Consider the following 24081-nt stretch of genomic DNA (forward strand, 5'->3'; position numbering starts at 1 on the left):
TGAAGGTCTCTCCATGAATCATTGCTGATCCTAGTGTTGGCTTTTTCTGCCTCAGCGCAGGCTGAAGAAGCGGGGCTCTGCAGCGAGTAACGTTGTCGTCTCCGCCCGCAGCCGGAGAGAGCAGGAAGACACCGGCACCCGGTCGGTAACGAGACGACAACGTTTCTCTCTGCGGAGCCCCGTCACTTCACAAGACACGGGAAACCTCTGTTGGTCTGGAGGAGCTGCAGCATTTATTTCTGAACAAACGTCCACTGTACATTCACTAGATATTCTCAGAGCTAAACTAACTCTTCTGCAGTGTGTAGAGAGCGCGCATGCACGTGAGTTGGAGCGAGCTGACTGAAGGCAGGCAGGCAGAGGAGCAGAGACTCTGGCCCTGGAGACCAAAGCTACGGTCTCCCTCGCATCCTCCGACCTCCGACACTGTTTTGCAAAACGGGCTTCACTAGATATAACTTTGCGGTTTTGAGTGAAGGCAAGCAGGCAGAGGAGACGAGGCTCCGGCCACACGCGAGCGCGCATATGTCCCGACCCAGTACATTTATACGCTTAAAAAGTTACAAACAGTCCCTTTAATACAAAACATAATCAGATTACAATCAAATTACACATATTACTGGGTGCATTCCATATTCAAAACACAAATATTGACAATTTGTATAATTTGTATTATCATTATTATTATTAGTAGTAGTAGTAGTAATGTTATTTTTGTGTGTGACTCAGGGCCGCCACTGATTTTAAATGCATATGACAAATAAACTTGAAACTTGAAGCTTGAAACCTGGAAGAGGTGAGAGCAGCAGCAGCAGCAGCTCGGTTCCTCCTGGTGTCCCTGAACGCATCGTGGTGAGTCCAGGGTATTTAACATTCTAGCCTGGACAGCGGCAGGTTGTTGCGCAAGCGCAGCCCATTCAGTCTGCATGAATACGGAGCAGGAGGAGGAGAGGACAGACAGGAGCTCTGGGAGGACTGGGACTGGGAGGACACAGTGGACTGGACGGACCGGACCGGACCCGGGCAGGCGGACATGGATGGACAGAACGGCAAGAGCATCAAGAAGAAGAAGGAGGAGGAGAAGGACAAGAAGAAGATCCCTGACAGGGTGACTCTGAAGAAGGAGATTGGGCTGCTGAGCGCCTGCACCATCATCATAGGTGAGGCAGGAAAACAAGCTGCCACTCTGCCTACAGCTCTGCTTTTTACTTTATTAATGCACAACTTAGAAAAAAAAAAAAAAAAAGTGTTGTTTGACTTTCTTTCTGCAGGACTGACACATTATAAAGTGTTAAATTACCTGTGAACTACTAATAACTTGAGGAAAAAACATAGTTTTTTTTGTGTGGCATCAGAAAAATGAGGGACTCCATGTTTGTTTGCATGTGTGACCACATCAAGTTGTAAGTGCTTACGTGGCTGAAATATATGAAGTGTGGTGGTCAAGCAGAAGAACATTGTCTGCTGGGGCAGAATCAGCAGTGGAGCTTTAAAGTCACCTAGTAAATATGTGAGCAGCATCCAGGCTGGATGGAGGAAGAGGAGGAGGAGGAGGAGGAGGGCCTGCAGGGAGTCTGGCTGCATGCAAAGGGCCGGCTGCACCACTCTGCTCTTCTTAGACATCACTGCTAGTATTAATATTAACTCTCTGCCTTGCAGGAGGGTGATGATGGAGAAATGTCAGGAATGAATCTGCTGTCTGGTTTCCACCAAACTTCAGCCCCAAAAAAGTCACTCTTTTCCACCTGTTAGATAGGACTTAAAGTGTGTAACTAATTAATTATGGGGATTTATTGGCAGAAATGTAATAATAGGGCTGTCGATCCATTAAAATAATTAATCGCAATTAATCACACATTTTTTATCTGTTCATCCCCAAAGGGAGATTTGTCAAATATTTAATACTCTTATCAACATGGGAGTGGACAAATATGCTGCTTTATGCAAATGTATGTATATATTTATTACTGGAAATCAATTAACAACACAAAACAATAACACATTTTGTCCAGAAACCCTCACAGGTACTGCATTTAGCATACAAAATATGCTCAAATCTTAACATGGCAAACTGCAGCCCAACAGGCAACAACAGCTGTCAGTGTGTCAGTGTGCTGACTTGACTATGACTTGCCCCAAACTGCATGTGATTATCATAAAGTGGGCATGTCTGTAAAGGGGAGACTCGTGGGTACCCATAGAACCCATTTTCATTCACATATCTGGAGGTCAGAGGTCAAGGGACCCCTTTGAAAATGGCCATGACAGTTTTCCTCGCCAAAATTTAGCATAAGTTTGGAGCGTATTTAGTATATATGACATGGTTGGTACCAATGGATTCCTTCCTATATATATATACAGTATATACATATATAAATGCAACATACTCACATGGTGCGTTCAACATGCAATCTGATGGATGGAAGGCTGAGATGGAGCTGCTGTAGAGGATAGACTATGAATTTACTATTTACCGACAAATTAAACTTTGTTGAAACCTTGAGGTGACATGAGGAGTCAGGGTGGAAGTGATTTGTGGAAACAGCAACCACAACTGTCAAGTTTTGATCAGCTCGGACATCTGTGGTATTGACAGAGTGTCTACGTTTTTACCAGTAGGTATATGACAGGTAGTCTCAGCTGTGCATTGAGCTTAAAGGAAGCATGATTTTATATCTTCTCATCAACAAATCCCAGGAAAACGCCCAAAAACAACAACACTGTCTGACTTCCTGTCTGTGTCTCTCAGCTCCAAGACCATCGGTTCCTACTGAAGACGTAACTCTTTAAAAACACAGATACATAGTTTCATCAGTAATCTCCTGACACAGCTGCTCACTGTAGTTTTTATCAAATAAACAGGAGGAAATAGTGCATGTGGTGCTCTAGTGAGTGTTGGTGGCAGCAGTACGGTGTATGTAGGATTGAGTCAGAATAAGCTACAGCGTGTGTTTTCATGGTGATGAAGGAACATGACACCCAGTGACACAGTGAGGCTCAGTGAGGCTAAAAAGTCCAACTTAGACTGATGGAAGTTGAACGAGCTGAGCCTGATCAGCTGAGTCTTAGATGAACTGATGGATGTATTAAGAAAAACTGGATACTGGGTTCCAAGATGGATTTCCGCGACAACTTGCAGAGCCTTCGCGCACCAACCACGCAAAAGCGGTGATAACTTAATTTTCTGGCACACGCACGTCGCACCGGCTTCACTACGGTGACCATAAACGAGGCTTAAAGTAGTAGTAAGATAGAGCTCAGAAATGGAGGAGCAACTTGTTGATTAGTGTTTATTTAACGTGTCTCCATGACTTCATCCATCCATCCTTCGTCAATTTTCAGTACAAAGTAAAAACTAACATCACTAATTCTTCCTGCCTCTCGTCCGCCATGTTTGTTTACACTAAAGTCACATTTGATCGCCAGAGATTTTGTGATTTCTGTTTTTTTTTAGTGGGGACTCTTGTGGTTGATGAATGAATCTGTTAGTGTGTGATGTGCTGTTTTGGCCAAATCGTTTCTCTCCACAAAACTGTTTCTGATTTAACTGAACATGTCGTTATGTGTGGGCTCTCTCACATTTTACACATCTGGTAAGATCTGAAACATCTGTTAGTGTGGGCCAGCCTTAGCTGACGAAGGGCAGGAAGAATTATTGATTTTAGTTTTTACTTTGTACTGATAATTGACGAAGAATGGATGGATGAAGTCATGGAGTCCTCCATTTCTGAGCTCCATCTTACTACTACTTTATGCTTCACGTTTAGCATTAGCTCATGCTTTAGCCGAGGCCGCCATGACGGCGGTGGTTGTCTTTCCTTCTTCAGTCAGCTTGGTTCTCTATTGGCTATCATTCTTTCCAACGTGACTGCGTCATTGGCTGTCCTCAGGGTTCCTCACACACAACAGGATATCCCATCGTAAATATTGAACATGTTTAATATTTACGATTTGAGATCAGTAACACCACAGGAACATCTGGAAAGATCATCTTTAGAACCATCAAACTATCAGGGCTTTGCTGACGACCGTCTGGAGGAGGAATCAGACCCAAAATCAGCTTGTTTCTCGTGTAGTGTGAACCCGGCATAAGCTGCTGTTGCTTGCTCAAAGCAGACATTTTTTGTAAAAAAGAAAAGAGAAAGGTCCCGTGTGCCGAATGCTGAAGCACCTTTCCATTCAGAGAGACCACTGATCCAGGCTAAGCATCCAGAGTCATTTTTGCCACTAAATTAAATTGAACTACACTTTTTTTGTCGACCTTCATCTCCTCAACACCAATCCTTGTTTTATTTTAGGAAGCTGCAGAAGGTGAGTCGGTCACTTCCCACCTCTGCAGCCCGGAGTGGATAATTTATGTCTGGTTATGTAATGGCTGTCTGTGCCACTTGGCTGCCTTCTGCCGTGCTACTGGTAGCGCTGTAGTCTGAATGTGTCCCATCTGCTGGTACTCTACACTGCATACTGAGGCTCTGGGCAGGAGGGATTGTCCCGGCCTGAGTGATGGCCTCTACCTCCTTCTCTAACTCAGAGCTCTTTGTGTTTTAATGCCCTCTGTATTAACTCAGAGGGGAACAGTTTGGATTATGTGACTGAGGTTGCTCAACGGGTCACTGAAATGAAATGTTGGAGATGTTCTGGGTGATGCGTACCATGAGAAAACCCCTCCAAACTAGTCACATGTGCTGTGTGGACATGCATTTCACTCTAGCTTTAAAACTGTACCCTAAAAAGCCCAAATTGCGTTAATGCATTAAAGAAATTAGTGGCGTTGAAACAATTAAAACGTTAAAACGCATTATTACGCTTTGAAATAGACGGCCCTAATCTCCATATTTTATCTGGAAGACAAGTGTAGGCCATATTTTATTTCAGTAGTTAACAGAAAACATTTCACCTTTCAGTATCTAACAACCTTCTTCTTCCTCTCCTCAGGGAACATCATAGGCTCCGGGATCTTCATCTCTCCGAAGGGGGTCCTGGAGCACTCGGGCTCGGTGGGTTTGGCGTTGGTGGTTTGGGTACTTGGAGGCTGCATCGCTGCCTTGGGCTCCCTCTGCTACGCTGAACTGGGCGTCACCATCCCCAAATCTGGAGGAGACTACTCCTACGTCACCGAGATATTCGGAGGTCTGATGGGGTGAGTGAGGAGCCTCTGCTGTTCAGTCAGGTCGGGCAGCGTAGGGACTACAATTCATTCAGCCTTCAGTCTGTCTGTCTGCTTCATGCATGATGGTTGTTAGCTCTCAGTTAAGCTGGGCATACACTGTACGATTTTAGCCCGTTTCTGGCCCCAATTTTGAGCCTCATGACTCATTTTAGGGTCGTACCAAATTTCAGCTTCGTTGGGCGTCGTTTTCCGTGCAGTATACAGGGGGGCGAGGACCGATTAACTCCTCCCGACCGGCCGATGGACGGTCGGATGAATTTCTGATAATTCTAGTGATGGTTCTATGGGTACCCACGAGTCTCCCCTTTACAGACATGCCCACTTTATGATAATCACATGCAGTTTGGGGCAAGTCATAGTCAAGTCAGCACACTGACACACTGACAGCTGTTGTTGTCTGTTGGGCTGCACTTTGCCATGTTATAATTTGAGCATATTTTTTATGCTAAATGCAGTACCTGTGAGGATTTCTGGACAATATTTGTCATTGTTTACTGTTGTTAATTGATGTCCAATAATGAATATATCCAATCATTTGCATGCATGATTAACTTTGGACAATCATGCGATTATATGAAATGAAATATTTTAATCGATTGGCAGCCCTAATGTAATCTAAAGTAAACTGTTACTGAAGTAAAGTAATGTTTCTCTTATCCAGGTTTCTCCTATTGTGGAGCGCCGTCCTCATCATGTACCCGACCACGCTAGCCGTCATCGCCCTCACATTCTCCAGCTACGTCCTGCAGCCCGTCTTCCCAAACTGTGTTCCTCCTTACATGGCGACACGGATGCTGTCCGCCACCTGTCTCCGTAAGTGGCTTCTTTACCATCTGCTGTCTTTTTTCCTCAGATTTATCAGATATTTAAATTCATTTTTTTTAAATGCAAAATAAATAAATAATTTAAAAAATCAATAGAAATACATACATAATAAATAAAAGAAAAAATTAAACAGAAGAGTAATTAAATAAGGGAATTAATACAAAGATAAATAAATGAAGTAATATCAATCTATGTCACATTTGATCAATTAATTAATGGCTACATTTATTTTTTACATTATTTTTGCTACATTTAATGACATATTTATTTATTTATTGAATAATTATTTTGTAATTAATATTTAAAAACAATTTTTTAAAAATACAAAAATAAATAAATACATTTAAAAATCAATAAAAATACATACATAATAAATAAAAGAGAAAATTAAACCGAAGAGTAAATAAATAAGGGTATTAATAATGGCTACATTTATTTTTAATATTATTTTTGCTCCATTTAATGACATATTTGTTTATTTATCGAGTCATTTATTTTTGATTTTGGCAGGTTCCGTCCTCCATAGTATTAGGGCCATTGTAGGTAAAACCATTATTTACAGAGCCTGGTGAGGGGGGTAATATTTCTAGAAAAAAATTTCCGAGATTAAAGTCATAAATTTATGACAAAAGAAATTCTCTGAGATTAAACAATAAAACATTTTACCCTGTGACCCTAATAAATTAAAAAGAAAAATACCGCTTATTTATGAGGAAAATGTCTTTATTCTTTGATTTTTAGGTTGCTGGAAAAAACATGTATATGATATTTTTGACATCTGTGACAACATACAGACACAAAATCAAGCATTTTTACTGTATCAATTTAGAGATATGCAATTTATTTTTATAGCACCTCAAGTATTCAGGGTCTCAGAGAGTTTCTGAGTTTTTTCTTGCAAATTTATGACTTTATAATGTCGGAGAATATTCAAATCTTTTCTCGTAAATGTACTAGTTTAATCTCAGAGAATATCCACATTGTTTTTCTTGTAAATTTACGACTTTAATCTCTGAAATCTTGAGGGTTTTTTTTATATTCCGCCTCTCCCCCAGCTCCGTTATCTTATGTTTTTTTCACCTCTAATGGCTCTGATACGCCGTCATACATAACAGCTCCTCTACTGCTCTATTTTTGATTCAGCGTGGAGGGATGGTGGATGTTGCTGCTGACAGCCTCACAGTACGCCTGCATCATTCATGAAGGATGATTTATTTTCTCGTGGTTGTTGCTGTTGTTGCTGGTGGATCCTGATGTTTCCTCTCTAATGATGATCATAATCCAGCTCATCAATAAACTACCGCTCCATTCCTTTGTGTGTCAGAGGGGAAGTGGTCACATGTGAAATGTCTCTTATGTAACGGCTGGCTGAAGGCTTTTTAAAAACCTTTTTCTATAGCTGTAGAAAAAATGCACAGCGTCCCTCGACGACGGAGGAGAGCAGCACTAGACGACGAGATGAGGGAGAATATTTGGAAAGCAAAATCTAGTTTTGGCACATGGAGAAATCCTAAAACTTGCTGTGTCTAGTTAGAGTCACTAAGCGATGCAACGTGTTTTGACTGTTGCGTCGCTCCACGCCGCCTTTGTCTTGGCCGACAAGTTGCACTCAAACACACCAGAAAGACTTCAGCCGACGGCCAGTTAGCACGAACGTTCTGCGCCTAAGTGAGAGGAAATAACTCTCCGCACCAGCAGGTGGCGGTAGTCTGTATTCATCATTCAAAAAGAGAAACAGGAAGACCGAGCACGGTGGATATACAAGCCGTTGTTCTGATACGTACATGAAACATTAATTATTATTTCATTGTTTGTTAATAGTAAAATAACTAACTCAGTTTAATTAACTATCCATTTACCATTTATAAATAATGGTTATTAAAAAGTGTTACCCAAGACGATGGCTTAGTATCTGCAGATGTTATGAAGCATCCTGCTGAGTTTGGGGGGATGTGAAAGCAGCTTCTTCACTCCTCAAAAATTTAAACGTTCCCATCAAAAATTCATTGCGTAGAAAAAAGAACTGCTGCATGAGGACTTTAAAGACGAGGCAGGCCGAGCAGACTTGGTGCAGGATCTCTGAGCTGATTTCACATATGTCAGCGTGGACCTGTCATGGACCTGTCAGGCTGCTTAATTGCTTGGTGTCTTGCCGGAGACTACCTGCACTGACCATCATTAATCCACACGGCCTCTTTGTCGTATCAATGAGTAAATAACTGTCTGGCCTGAAATCCCGTGTGCAAGGTGAAACGGCGGGACTTCAGTGTGTGATTCCTCGCCTCTGACGCCATCATTCACACTTGTTTTTGGAGCTGGATGCTGAAACGTGAGCTCTGCCTGGCCTCCTCGGGGTGGTGGTGGTGATGGTGGTGGTGGGGGGAGCTCGCCACGTTTTGTTTGCTCTTCGCAACGGAAGTGGTTTGTTTTGTGGGGCTGACAGCTCGTCTTTGTGTTGGAGAGCGAGGCCACCATGGGGCAAAGCCGGTGACAATGATGGACGAGGTGAAACAATCATGCCCTCACTCGCTCGCCCGTTTCCCAGATTCCTGCATCCCATGGCAACTGGCTACTGCCGCCCACCGCCGGCAAGAGCACCAGCGCCGGTTCCCCAATGCAGTGCCCATACTGGTGCTGATGTATTTAAAGGAGCACTCCACCAATTGTACATTAAGTCACTTTACTTGTCATGGTTAGTAATACTAGGCCTGCTGTATAAAGTCTTCTGTTGCTCTGCAGGAACTTTGTCAAGTCTGACAAAATAACCTTGATGATGTCATACTGTGGTGATGTCATCAGGGTTATCTCAGCTTGGGTTTGGAGACAAATGTCATAATAAATAAATATAAATTTATAACAGAAAGCTTGCGTTACAAACTGGAGGTGTGGAGTTTGGAAGATGTTGGTGTTTACCAGCGTCTGATGAAAAGATGCTACTGAGTTGCATTATGGGAAATGTAGGATCCAGTGTTTGTGGAGCTTGACCCATACCAAAGAATGTGTATTGATAAGAAGTGAAAGTAAATTGTTCGTTACATTGCAACGTCAGCGCCCAGCAGCAGAGCTACGCTTCCGCCATCTTGGATTGAAAGCGACTAGCGGAAGTCAGTAAAACGTCCGCCTACAAAGTGCCACACAAAACAAAATTATTTCTATTCTATTGTCATATTTAATGTCTCTACTGAAATGGCCTGTGTTGAACAATAAAGATATTATAAATATGCATACTATTATATCTATTTACTTACTTACTTATTTATTTATTAAACCTTTTGCCCCTAGGCCTAATATTGATTTTCTTTGTGTATTTCCCCTCCAAATAAGTTCTGTTCAATTTTTATATTGAAATTGTGAAAGGACTTTCTTCCCATGGAACATGTCCATAAATTTCTCGACCCATTGCAACCCCAGACATGCCAAGACCTAGTATTACTTTTGTGTGTGTATTTCCGCTCCAAATAAGTTCACTATTAAAATGTTTATTTTGCAATTGTCAAAAAAGTGTTTTTTTCCAAAGTTCCCTATCTTAACTTCCCTTGGACAATTTCCAGAAATTACCAGAAATTACCAGAAATTTACCTGAATTTTACCAGAAATGTATTGACCCTTTGCACCCTAGGATTTTAACGAAAACATGCCAAGACCTAGTACTGATTTTGTTTGTGTATTTCCCCTTCAAATAAGTTCACTATTAAAATGTTCTTATTGCAGTTACCAAAAACATTTTTTTCCAAAATTCCCAAGCTTAATTTCCCTTGGAAAATTTCCAGAAATACCAGAATACCAGAATTTTACCAAAAATGTACTAAAAATTTACTGACCATTTGTGCCATAGGATTTTAACCAAAACATGCCAAGACCTAGTATTGCATTGTTTGTGTATTTCCCCTCCGAATAAGTCCACTATTAAAATGTTTATTTTGCAACTGTCAAAAATGTTTTTTTCCAAAATTCACGAGCTTAACTTCCACTGGAAAATGTCCAGAAATTTCCCACAAATTTACTGACCCTTTGCAACTCTAGGATTTTAACCAAAACATGCCAAGACCTAGTGCTGATTTTGTTTGTGTATTTCCCCTTCAAATAAGTTCACTATTAAAATTTTCTTATTGCAGTTATCAAAAACATTTTTTTCCAAAATTCCCAAGCTTAACTTCCCTTGGAAAACTTCCAAAAATGTACCAGAATTTTCCCAAAAAGTTACTGAAAATTTACTGACCATTTGTGCCATCGGTTATGAACCAAAACATGCCAAGACCTAGTATTGCATTTGTTTGAGTATTTCCCCTCCGAATAAGTCCACTATTAAAATGTTTATTTTGCAACTGTCAAAAATGTTTTTTTCCAAAATTCACGAGCTTAACTTCCACTGGAAAATGTCCAGAAATTTCCCACAAATTTACTGACCCTTTGCAACTCTAGGATTTTAACCAAAACATGCCAAGACCTAGTATTGCATTTGTTTGTGTATTTCCCCTCCAAATAAGTTCACTATTAAAATTGTAATTGTCAAAAACGCTCTTTTTCCAAAAAATTACCAGAAATTTACCAACTCTTTCCATCCCTTGTCCAGACCGAAATGTCTCAACAACTACTGGATGGATTGCCATGACATTTGGTTCAGACATTCATGTTCCCCTCAGGATGACTTGTAATAACTTTGAAGAACGTTAACTTATCATCCAGGTCCACAGCACTGTTAGTTTTGTTAAAATTTAAATATTGATCAGCCATTGGAGTTGGGTGTATCTCCTGAATGTCACCATTGTTGTTATTGTTATCGTGTTTTCTGACCAGTTAGTGCTGTGTTCAGAAGGTGTGCAGAACATTTATTAATTCATAAAATAAGACCTTAATGTAAAAGATTAATAAATACTTTTCTTAACAATTTCACTACGTTATTCATAATTATTGATTAGTATTCCCAGAGCCTTGTGTGTACCCCTGTAAGTCCTCTTGGTTTGCCTGTGATCCTGACACAGTGTGTTTTCTGCTCAGTGCTGCTGACCTGGGTGAACTGCTCCAGCGTTCGTATGGCCACCAGGATCCAGGACGTCTTCACGGTGGGGAAGCTGATGGCTCTGGGCCTCATCATTGTGGTCGGCCTGGTCCAGATCTGCAATGGTAACATCCTCAGCCTGTGGCCTAAAGCTTTACTGCCCCCTGTAGTAAAAAGAAACCACTCAAATGTGTGATTTATCCTCCAGGGAACTACGAGGCGCTGACTCCTCAGGTGGCCTTCGCCCTGGACAGGACGCCGTCGGTGGGTCAGATCGCTCTGGCCTTCCTGCAGGCGTCCTTCGCCTTCAGCGGCTGGAACTTCCTCAACTACGTCACGGAGGAAGTGATTGAACCCAGACGGTGAATATTTACGCTTCTCAACGTCTTCCAGTACTGTAACGCTAAATGTTCAGCTCCCATCTCAGCTTGTTTCTTTGTTCCGCTTGCTCAGATTGTTGGCGACACTTTGGCCTTTTTGTCTAATTCAAATGTTAAAGGAAGAGTTTGACATTGTGGAAAATGTATTTATTGGATACTCTGGCAGAGAGTTTGATGAGAAGATCGATACCACAAGATCTGTTCATTAAATATTGAGGTGGCACCAGCGGCTGGTTAGCGGGACTATTTCTGGGCTGGTTTTAAAATGAATTGTTGTTTTTACGCTACGTTCTTTTGCACAGATTAAACAAACGAGAAACTGTCAAACTGTTCCTTTAATATTGTCTTTCGCATTCGCAAAATTCACAAAAATCTGTAAAATGTTCTATTTTTTTAAATGGCTATCGTTACCATATTTTATATATAAATATATATATATATATATATATATATATATATATATACCGTAGGGTTGTCAAAGTTATTGTGATAACAATGCGTTAACGCAAATTTGTTTAACGCCACTAATTTCTTTAACGCATTAACACAACTTGCGATTTTTAGGTTGTAGCGGGATCAGTTTTAAAGCTAGAGTGAAGATACTGGTATCATATGAAACTAGAAAAGGAATCCATTAATACCAACCAAATCATACTAGCTTGTCGCGAAGGAGGATAAATAACGCTTCAAACCAAATTTTGGCGAGGAAAAACTGGCACGGCCATTTTCAAAGGGGTCCCTTGACCTCTGACCTCCAGATATGTGAATGAAAATGTGTTCTATGGGTACCCACGAGTCTCCCCTTTACAGACATGCCCACTTTATGATAATCACATGCAGTTTGGGGCAAGTCATAGTCAAGTTTTGTGTTTTTAATTTATTTTCAATAATAAATACATACATTTCCATAAAGCAGCATATTTGTCCACTCCCATGTTGATAAGAGTATTAAATACTTGACAAATCTCCCTTTAAGGTATATTTTGAACGGACAAAAAATGTGCGATTAATTTGCAATTGATCACAGTTAAATATTTTATTTCGATTGACAGCCCTAATATATACGGTATATATGTATATGTATACAGTATATATATATATATATTTATATTATTTACATTATACAATATGGGTGAAAATCTGACTCTAAAAATACCTGTAGTTTAACCATTTATCTCTTCAACTTTCGTAGAGGGAGTGTTTGTCACAAGAGAACCATATTTACTGTTCACGTCTACTTGCAGCAGGACACTCACAAGTTTTTCCCCTTAAAATAAATTATTTTTATGCCTCTGCGCCTGCGATAGCCGTGGCCGCAGGCATTATGTTTTCCGGTTGTCCGTTTATCCATTCTCGTAAACACTATATCTCAGGAAAGCCAGAAGGGAATTTCTTCATATTTGGCACAAACGTCCACATCGACTCAAGGATGAAGTGATTTTAATTTGGCGGTCAAAGGTCACTTTGACCTTAAAAAACACGTTTTTAGCCATACAGTACCTCAGTAATTCGTACACTAATTATGACAATTTTACACAAATGTCTAACAGGATAAGATGATGACATGATGACATTTTGTACAGACATGGATGTAAACTGACACTAGACTGGTTGGCGGAGGCATACAACCGCAAGGTGGTAATTCCAGTTTTTGGAGGGGTAAAATTGGTAAAAGTCAAAACATGTTAGTTATTGGAGGGATTTGTGTTGGTTGGTATTTTCCACCCACACCGGCTGCCAACAGCTTCTACTGTTTATGATTGTGTGTGACGCCAATATTCATGCATGTTTGATTGCTTTTTTTTTTGGTTTTGACTGTATCATCTGTGCATGGTGTGTGACGCGGGTCAGGAATCTACCTCGTGCCATCTACATCTCCATACCATTGGTGACCTTTGTGTACACGCTCACCAACATCGCCTACTTCTCCTCCATGTCGCCTGAGGAGCTGCTGTCATCCAATGCCGTGGCTGTAGTGAGTAACATGGCTAAATGATGATCAGTCACAGTTATGCTTCATCTGTCAGGCATTTAGGTCGGTGGTGGATAAGAATCACTTTCTAGAGCAGGAACATTACAAGAAACCAGTGGAGGAAACTCAAGTACTGTTCTTAAGTACAATTCTGACATACTTGTACTTGAGTATTTCCATTTTATGCTACTTTGTACTTCCACTCCACTTCATCTCAGGAGGCAGATATTGTTCTTTTTACTTCACTACATTTATTTGGCACTTATAGTTACTTTTACATATAAAAATATGATATTATTATATATGTTGGAGTACTTTACTGCTAATCTACCCAATAGACAAATCTCCTTTTAAAGCTGAAGTATGCGAGATTGGAGCAAATGTAATTAAAAAAAGTTATTTTTATAAAACGGTCGATATATCGTGACAGTAGTACATGAAACAGGTAACCTGAAAAATCATGTGTCTCTGTGTGCTCCTAACGGCATCTGCAAGATTTCACAGACCGGAGGGAAACAAGCAGTAAGAGCTGATCTGAGGTCTGCTGTCCAGCTGCCGTCTATGAGAGCTGGCTGTCAATCACTCGTGAACTCCGACCAAACGGTCAAACTAGGCAGCGCTGATCAAATATGAATCAATATTATGTTACGTTAATGCCTATTTCTCGCCTCAAATGTTTTCAGAATCATGAGAAAGGAGAAGGAAAGGGTTCCGTCACGGGTTAGATGTTTTAAAGCCTGAAAACAGAGCCGTGAGGAGGTGCAGAGGTCTAGTTATCTCTCAGAACACTTGAATTACAATATGCTGAAACGTTATTATGGAATTTTTGCCCAATGATGCCAAAAATATACTGCCTACTACCACTTTAACTATGGACAATGATGCGATTAATTGTGATTAAATACTTTAATCAATTGACAGCTCTGTTACATAATGAATAGACAAAACTGTATAAAAAAGGCTGCGCAGCATTCGAATGTCAACGTTATGAGTGAAGCTTCGAATCTTCTAACTATTCGGTACAGCCCTAGATTTTGCCGTCGCTCACCATAATGTGGCTAAAAGCATTCAAAACTAGACTCTAGATAGTTTCTGATGTGGAATGAAATGTTTTCAGATGAAACAGTAGAGGAATACCACCCAAGAAAGCACACATGGGCCAGCTGGAGTTCATGTTGTGGTGTTCATCAGGTCTGTGCACATCAGTGATTCTGTCTGTCGTTCTGCTGTTCAGACATTCGGAGAGAAGTTGCTGGGAATGTTCTCCGTCATCATGCCGATCTCCGTGGCTCTGTCCACCTTCGGAGGAATCAACGGCTACCTGTTCACCTCCTCCAGGTGAGATCCGCTGCTCCTCCGTGCTCCGACAGTACACTGCTTTAATATGGCTGCTGACGGGCCGTCTGATGCTTCTGCCTGCAGGTTGTGTTTCTCTGGAGCCAGAGAAGGTCACCTGCCCAGCCTGCTGGCCATGATTCATTATAAGAACTGCACACCAATCCCTGCCCTGCTGGTCTGCGTACGTACAACCTCACATTGATATTACACCAATCTCATCTTTTGAGGACTACTCTATATGTCTGAATGGTCTTTCATGCTTTTAGCTTTTAGAAGTGCTCTGCAAATAGAAATAGAAATTGAATCATTTCATTCTTCTTCTTTTGGAGACAAAACTATTTCAAATGTAAATTCAAGCTGCAAGCAGCGATGAACGGGCCCTCGCACCTTCTGGCAAGTTTAGGGTACTTTCGCGACGCAGCCCTACATTTCTGTGACCATCGGACACTGCACGCACAAGTTAGACGTTATTTCCTTCATCAGAATTGCTTGTTAACAGCGACACCTGTGGCCGTTAGGTCAACGAAAATCAGCGTCGGGTTCGCGCTTGTGCTCGCTCTACATAGACATGAACGAGCATCAGTGAGGCGACACACGTCAGCTAAAACCACAATATCACTCTATATTTCACCTGCTTGGCAGTAATGTTAGCTGACCAGACGAAGGTCTCTCCATGAATCAATGCTGATCCTAGTGTTGGCTTTTCTTGCTTGAAACCAGGGATGGACCTAGTTTTTCAAAATAAAAGTGATCATCATCAATTCAACTCTTGTCGAGACCTCAGCAGATGTTTCATCTGTATTCCAACAAAGACAATTAAAGGAAACCTCAACTCCTCTAGTCCTTGCTCTAAAGCTTCCATTTGAATATCTTTCATGGCTCCCAACCTATATTTTAGCATCCCTTTATCCTATTTTCCTACTATTCATACTGTTTCATGCATTTTCCACATTTATCTACTGATTCATACTGCACTCAAACCTTAAGATAAATTACATCTTTCATACATTATTGGTATTATTCAGCATTTAAAACGAGCAAGGCAGTGTAGCGTCAGCTTTTCAAAAAACAACAACTATTGATATTATTCAACTTTTCAATCATATTCATACGAATTCAACCATTCCCATTTTTCCAACTATTCCTACTACTTCACTTTCTTTATACAGATTAAAGCCAGCAATGCAGTGTAGCATCAGCTTTTCAAGAACCTTTAAAATGTTCAACATATTTTGTACATTATTGGTATTATTCAACTTTTAATGACATTCATATGAATTAATCCCAGTCCCACTTTTCCAACTATTCTTACTACTTCACCATGCTCACACATTTAAGACAGCAATTCAGTTTAGCGTCAGCTTTTCAGCATTCAGCATCCAGCATTCACACTGCAATTTCTTTGCGGAAATTGCCTTTTCTAGTTCCTCACTGTTGTTGTTGTTGTTGTTGTTGTTGTTGTTGTTGTTGTTGTTGTTGTTGTTGTTGTTGAGGGCGTCATGGTCACAGTCATCATCTCTGTTGTACCAGGTGTAAATGGGGCCTGAGGTTCAGGTTCATGACGTTTCTACGAGATGACAAATTCATGGTTTTCAGTTACCTGTAGTTTGGTGGTTTTAGATTATTTGGTATAATTTATTTTGGATCATTTCTTGTGTGAATGAACTTCAAGACAAAGACAGAAGCAGTAAACAGTATCAAATGGGGATTAAACAGTTAATCAGTTTGGAATTTAATTCTTCAAACCTGACAAACTGGAATGATGAAGCTCCGCCCGTCATCTGACTCACCGAGACAACACACACACACACATTGAGAGACGGACCAAAACCACCACTTCCACTGAGAGAGGAGGGAATACTGGAATACTACCACTTCAACCAGCTGCTGAATCCACAAACTGAACGAGAGTTTTACAAGAAAAAAGTCTCAAATTGAAAGTATCTTTCAGGGAACAGGGAGTGGTTGAGCCGTCTGCCTGCTGTGTTTTCAGCTTCATTCGGAGACAAAATGCAGTGTGAGAGTTTGTTACAGGAGAGAGCTCAGAGAGCTTCAGAGGCTCTCTGCAGTCTGCACTCTGAGAAACTCAAACTCTTCTGTCTGGACCATCAGCAGCCGGTGTGTCTCGTCTGCAGAGATTCAGAAAAACACACCGACCACAGATTCACACCCATCGATGAAGCTGCACGACAACACAAGAAGGAACTTCAGGAAACTCTGGAGCCCTTAAAGGAGAAGTTAAAGGTTTTTGAAGAAGTTAAAGTGAAGTTTGATCAAACAGCAGAACACATGAAGGTCCAGGCCCGACACACAGAGAGGCAGATTAAGGAGCAGTTTAAGAAGCTTCACCAGTTTCTAGAAGAGGAAGAGGAGGCCAGGATGGCTGCACTGAGGGAGGAAGAGGAGCAGAAGAGTCAGATGATGAAGGAGAAGATGGAGGCTGTGAGCAGAGAGATAGCAGCTCTTTCAGACACAGTCAGAGCCACAGAGGACGAGCTGAGAGCTGAAGACGTCTCATTCCTGCTCAACTACAAGGCTGCAGTAGAAAGAGTCCAGCAGCGCCCCCTGCTGGAGGATCCACAGCTGCTCTCAGGAGCTCTGATAGACCAGGCCAAACATCTGGGCAACCTGACCTTCAACATCTGGAACAAGATGAAGGACATGGTCTCCTACACTCCTGTGATTCTGGACCCAAACACTGCTGGCACAAGATTCATCCTGTCTGAAGATCTGACCAGTGGGAGACGAGGAGAGAAACAGCAGCTTCCTGATAATCCAGAGAGGATTGATGGTTACTATTACTTCTCTGTCCTGGGCTCTGAGGGCTTTAACTCAGGGACTCACAGCTGGGACGTCCAGGTTGGAGACTGTGAAGTCTGGTCAGTGGGTGTGTTTGCAGAGTCTGCCCAGAGGAAGGGAGTCATACCATCGGGAATATGGAGAATAGAGTTCTTTTATGTTAAATACAGCACATTCTCCCCATCAGATCCAGACGGTGATCTCGTAGTGCAGAAGAAGCTCCAGAGGATCAGAGTGAATCTGGACTGGAACGAAGGAAAGCTGTCGTTCTCTGATCCTGATACTAATACACACATACACACCTACACACACACACTTTCACTGAGAGGATGTTTCCATTCATTCACACTGTGAATCTCCCACTGAAGGTTTTACCAGTGAAGGTCTCTGTGACTGTTGAGCAACATGGTGGTGATGATGACGATGAAAATGATGACTGGGTTTATTTAGTAACATGATCCAGATAAACTCAGTGAACTTGAGTTTATCAAGTTCACTGAGTTTATCTTGGACCGGATTTACTGCTGTGTTTACAAACATACTGATGATACTGATGTAACGTGTCCTGTTTCTTAATCACAAGACCTGTCAGTCAGGTTGTGACAGCTTCAAATGAATGTTGGTGTTGGGAGTGGCTGCCCTGTGGTTTACCATCGGATTATTGATTATATCTTTAAAGTGTCTGTGTAGTTGAACAGCAGCAAAACTTGATCCAGTAACACTTTATAATAACCATCATTTATAAATGATAAATTGATAGTTAATTAAAATTGTATTAATAGCTATCTTACTGTTAACAAACCATGGAATTATAATTAATAATGTTTACTGATTATTAGTAATGCTATAATTTGTTATTTTTAACAGTTTATTGTTGCACACATTAAACATTTTATATACTATATTATAAGAATGTGTTAATGATACAGATATTATTTGTAAACATTTAAGACATTGCTTGTAAAACATTACATACGCTTTGTTAAATGGTTAATAAATACTTTGTAAACCGTCTATAAACATTATTTAGATAGTTAATTAATACTTTGTCAATGATTAATATTTGGTTTCTGGTCCATGTAATGTTTATAGATGTTTTTACAAATGATAGATGATTTACAAACCATTTGGTAATTATTAACAAATACTTAATATAGTATATAAAATGTTATAATGTGTAACAATAAACTGTTAATAAATACTCTACTAATGTAATCAGAATAGAATTGTTATCGCCTTTTATCAGCTACTGAGTACAATATATAATTTAATTTATAAACTAATTATCTCATATTACACAAACTAATGATAAAATAACAGAAATTATAGCATTACTAATAATTAGTAAACATTATAGATTGTCATTTTATTGTTTGTTAACTGTAAAATAAGTATTAACTAAGTTTAATTAATTATCATTTTACTATTTATAAATGATGGTTATTATAAAGTGTTACCCTTGATTACTTATTGATTTGAAGTGTTAAAGAGATTTTATTTTACATTATCTGTCCATTGTTCATCATGTGTTTCTGTGCTGCTGCGTTCAGCAAATAGAAAATGAGATTAAGGTTTCAACTGGAAAATTAAAGTGTCTCATGAAGAAGAAACTGGTGACGCTTTTGTTTTTGATCTGTTCTTTAAAATGTAAGGGCTGACTACTAATAATAATAATAATAGCAGCTGCGGATATAATAGAATGATAATAGTAATAGCAGAAATAATAATAGAAATATGACTACTACTAATAATAATAGTAGCGGTGGTTATGATAGAATGATAATAGTATTAGCCATACTAATACTAATATTAATATTAATATCCCATACTATATGTGTTGTACCAAGTGAATCGACTGGAAGGGAAACACACTTTTCTTGTTGAATTCCACATGCATGTAAAGTTATATTTCCAGGTTATTTTTTAATCCTTTAACGTGGCGCTCCAATGATTAACATCTGTGGAGTATCCCTTTAATATTCATCACATTGTCACGCCTTGCTGTGTTTTTCAGTGCGCTGCCACGATTGTTATACTCTGCATCGGAGAGACACACAACCTGATCAACTACGTCTCCTTCATCAACTATCTGTCGTATGGCGTCACCATCGCAGGCCTGCTGTACCACCGCTGGAAGAAACCCAACCTGTACCGACCCATCAAGGTACTTCTTTATACCAGTGGTGGAATGTAACCAAGTACATTTACTCAAGTACTGTACTTAAGTACACATTTGAAGTACTTTACTTGAGTCTGAGAGGGAAGTATTGCACTTTTTACTTCATTACATTTATCTGACAGCTTTAGTTACTTTACAAATTAAGATTTTTGCACACAAAACATATGAAAAGTTGATATGTTAAAATATTTAAACATGTTGTTTTATGATAAATAAAACAGATTTACAGCTAAAACGATTCGTCGATTTGACAAAATTAATTGGAAACTATCTTGGCTCTCGCGACGGCGCATGACGTCACATACGTTGGATTTTCCCAGAAAGATCGGCCCGGGTTCTTCACATTAAAATCAGTCTACAGGCTGATAGAGGAAACCCAGAATGTCACAGAAGGTCTAATTTTTTAGGTTAGGTTACAACCTGTTCACACATTGGCAATAAAAATCGATTAAAAAGCGTTTATACTTGTAAAAACTTACATACAGTCCCTTTAATGCATGAGTAATAATAATCTAATGATAGAATATATAACAGTAGAACAGTCACAGTTAAATACTTCAACTACATTTTAATTATTATTCTTACATACTGTTAATGAAGGAACATTTCAATGCAGGACTTTTACTGTAACAGAGTATTTTTTACGGTGTGGTATTAGTACTTTTTTTAAAGTAAAAGATCTGAGTACTTCCTCCACCACTGCCTTTTACCTCACCAACACATGCACCTCATTAACAATATATATTTTTAAATCCATAAACTATGAATGATGGTAAACGTTTAACCACATGTTTCCTTCCAACCCGTTCTCAACTCGTCAAATACCGCCGTTCTGTCAGCGCCCCTCGGCTTCGGAAAACAACGCACGGAGACGCCCTTTAGCAAAAGTATGTGACGAACTGGGCTTTCAACTGCGGCGTTATTCGACAGTCGGAGCAAGTGACGTAGTATTAATAGCGTGAGACTCCCGGCGGGCGGGAGGGGTGGATGGGTCAAACAAACACAAGACTTTCAACCAGGAGTTTGTGTCCTGTGTGAAACTAAAAGTAATGTTGACTTATTTTGTCACGTGACTCGTCGATATTGTCAGCCCCGTGAGTCACTAGTCAGTGAAGTTAACGTCAACCACGACCGTTTCCTAACCCTACCTAAGTAGTTGTGTTGCCTAAACCTAAAACGGAAGTTTATTTTGAAAGGACACTATGCATGTAACGAGCGTATATTGACACGCCGTCACTGGTCCGTCCAGAAGTAACGAGGGGTACCCGGTGCGTTAGTCTCCGATGCCGAGGGGCACTGACCAAGCGGCGCTATTTGACGAGTTGGGAGTGAGAATGTGTTGTTTCTTCAGGTGAACCTGTTGGTTCCGGTGTGCTACCTGATGTTCTGGGCGCTGCTGCTGGGTTTCAGCCTTTACTCAGAGCCGGTGGTTTGCGGCGTCGGTTTAGTCATCATGCTCACCGGCGTACCCGTCTACTTCCTGGGTGTCCATTGGAAAGAAAAACCAAAGTGCATCTATAATTTCATTGGTGAGTTTCTAAAAGATGGTCTGATTAAAAGTTTGGACTGTTAATATATAATGTATATATAATCTATAACTCTTGTGTGACTTGTGCTTCCCTGCAGAGAGGGCGACGTACGTGGGCCAGAGGTTGTGTTTTGTGGTCTTTCCTCAGATCGACCCCATCGAGATCGACAATCCTTCAGAATGGACTGACCGGTCATCAGGCAGGAGCAATTTGTCTGCCAATTCTTAAAACTTTTTCTCTGAATATATGAAGATCTTTTTGTTTTTATTCCGTCACTGTGTATGTCCAGACACTTCTTCCTGGTTTGGGAGCTTCCTGTCTGACCTTTGACCCTCTGAGACTCTGGTTTCCCAACAGTCGAGTGGAAACGCCTGTTCTTCTGCGCGGGCTGCTTGCACTTTTTATTTTCTCCTCTTTTCTACTAAGTCGTCAAGTTTCAACAACCTAATGCCAACAGTGTCACGCTGTTGAAAAGGACTTTTATTCCCATTTTGGACCCATTTGTTCCTTTTTTTTTCTGTAACATGACAGAACTCTGACTGAGTGGCGGCTCTTTCTTCTGAATGTTGCTGCTGTTTTATCGTGCCTTAAGGCCTTTTCACACCAAGTCCCAAACAAATCCATAGTCTGAAAACAGTAAGACAACAGTTATTTCAGAGAAGATCTGCAGTTGAGTGAAACCTCAAACTACTTCAGCTACCTTCATGTATTTTTATTCTTCTTTCCTGCTGCATGACTGCTTGTAGAATCCCGTTTTTCCCCCTAATATACACATTTCTGAGGTTTCACCACTGGAAAAAGATGTTGAGACAGCATTTCAGGCGTATGTATCAGTAGAGATCGATAATGTACATGATAATACCGTCCTTATGAGAGCCAAAGTGAAAACCAGGACTTTGAGTTCTGTAACAGATGTAATTGCGCATTCACACCAAGAGCGAAGCAAACTTTTTGCAAATTCACGCCGGGCAACGCGAATGGTGCGAATGACGCGAATGACGCGAATGACACGTATTCGCGGGAGTTAAACTCGAGCGAGAAATTCGCAGGACGCTGTGTCATGACAGCCTCTCAGCGCTGAGATTGTCCTCCTGTCCTCACTGTCGTCCTGACGTTGTTGAATCAGAAAAGGAGTAAATAAATCTTGTATGTGTCTGTGGTCACCCAGAGCTACGATAGTACATCATATCTGTACAGAGACCGGACCAAACTCTGTGTAGAAACCACAGACTGTCTATGGTAGAAACAACAACGTCGCTGTCGTATTTATGCCGAGATGACTTTATGTTGAGTTTTGATGGAGCAGCTGCATAGACTGGCACTGATCCATCCAAACTCCATTAAGAAAAAAAGCAATTTAAAAGTCGTTTGCTTGTCGTCTTGTGGACAGACCTGACATGAATTCACAGTTTTTACAAATCAGCATCATTATGTAGTTATTTCGGCATCATTTTGATCTGTTTATTGAAATCAGATCACAGTACAATCTGTTTATTTTGGGTTCATACCGCAGTAGTGACGTTTTGCTTGCTAGATACAGTCAGTTCAATGGCACTGTATGTGAATATAGCTCGCCGCCGGGTGATGTTATGAACCAAGACACGACGGCGTTTGGTTTTCTGACATATCTGGGACTTCCACAACATGTACAAAGCAGCAACAGTGGTTATTTCTTCCATTCTTGATGGAGGAAAGAAAAGTTGTTGGTATCTATGGAGACAAGCTCCTCCTCCTCTATGGCGCGTCTAGCACGAATGAACACAAATGATACCGGCGGTCCAACTCGCACGAGTAAAGCAAGGCGAAAATTCGCTTTGCTCTTGGTGTGAACACAGCATAAGGAAACTTAAATCACTTTGGCGGAAATGACTAAAAGAAACCAGCATGTTGTGTTGGTCACTCCGTGTTTATAAGAGTCTTAACAACCATTGGATGGATTACCATGTAATTTAGTACAGACATTCATGTTCCCCAGAGGATGAACTGTAATAACTTCGGTGATCCTCTGACTTTTCCTTCAGTTTGTAGACTCTTGTTTAAAAGAGATCTAACGTTTATTTCATATTTCTGTTGTAGCGGCCTTTAACGAACCCACAAGCCCAACAGAGGAGCTGGTCCACACACGGCTAAGCTACATCTAAGAATTTGGAAAGATGGATAAACAGCGAGAGTGGATATCATGGATAAAGGAGAAACAAATAGTTACTCTAATATGAGAGCTGTAGTTTTTGTTTGCAGCTAAAATTGAATTGTTGTTAACTTTTGGTTTTTAATTCTAATATCCTCTGCTGTAGTAAATAGCTACTCATTTATCTCAGAATATGGACAGTAAACAGAACATGTTTCACTTTTTCAGAAACACCAGTGAAAGTTACTCTCAATGAGAGATCGCGTTGAGTTTCAGAAGCGAGTAGAACTGCGTAACAGCGTGTTGTTGGTAATTTGATACGTATTCTTTGGTTTGGTAAAGTTCTTCTCATCTATTACGAAAACAGTTCACCGAAATGTGTTTCTGAAAACATTTTATAAGAGAAATAATCCATGCAGTTGATGAATCTGTTTTTATTTTAGATCGACAATGTGAGTCACGCCGGACGCCCCTGATTTGCATAAAGTAGCCTAGATCTCAACTTTATGTAAATGAGAAGCGGTCAACGTTGCGCCCCGTCCCTTAAATCGCACCGCCACGCTACCAGAATGCATTGCACGGCTGCTTACATAGACAATGAATGGGAAGCATGGAAAGAACGGCAGCTTTGGACACGTACCAAGAGCCTGACAAAATGTATGCCAGGCGGACCCTCGTGTACTCGTGAACGAGGAAGGTATGACTTCGGCTTTAAGTCATCTGGACGAATCTAGAACATGGGCTTATGTCAGATGGCGCAAA

General features: G+C 40.5%; 1 protein-coding gene across 1 annotated transcript; it reads left to right on the forward strand.

Annotated features, from left to right (window-relative positions):
* Positions 1–921: 921 nt before the first annotated feature.
* On the forward strand, positions 922–22390 carry slc7a10b (solute carrier family 7 member 10b). The gene is made up of 11 exons (XM_037766343.1): positions 922–1160; positions 4936–5140; positions 5832–5983; positions 10994–11119; positions 11203–11356; positions 13226–13349; positions 14581–14684; positions 14769–14865; positions 19498–19647; positions 21014–21191; positions 21289–22390. Exons 1-11 carry the CDS (start codon positions 1034–1036, stop codon positions 21417–21419), a joined length of 1548 nt encoding a protein of 515 aa, XP_037622271.1. The 5' UTR covers positions 922–1033; the 3' UTR covers positions 21420–22390.
* The last annotated feature ends 1691 nt before the right edge of the window (positions 22391–24081 follow it).

This window comes from Sebastes umbrosus, chromosome 4, assembly GCF_015220745.1.
Source record: "Sebastes umbrosus isolate fSebUmb1 chromosome 4, fSebUmb1.pri, whole genome shotgun sequence".
NCBI lineage: Eukaryota > Metazoa > Chordata > Actinopteri > Perciformes > Sebastidae > Sebastes > Sebastes umbrosus.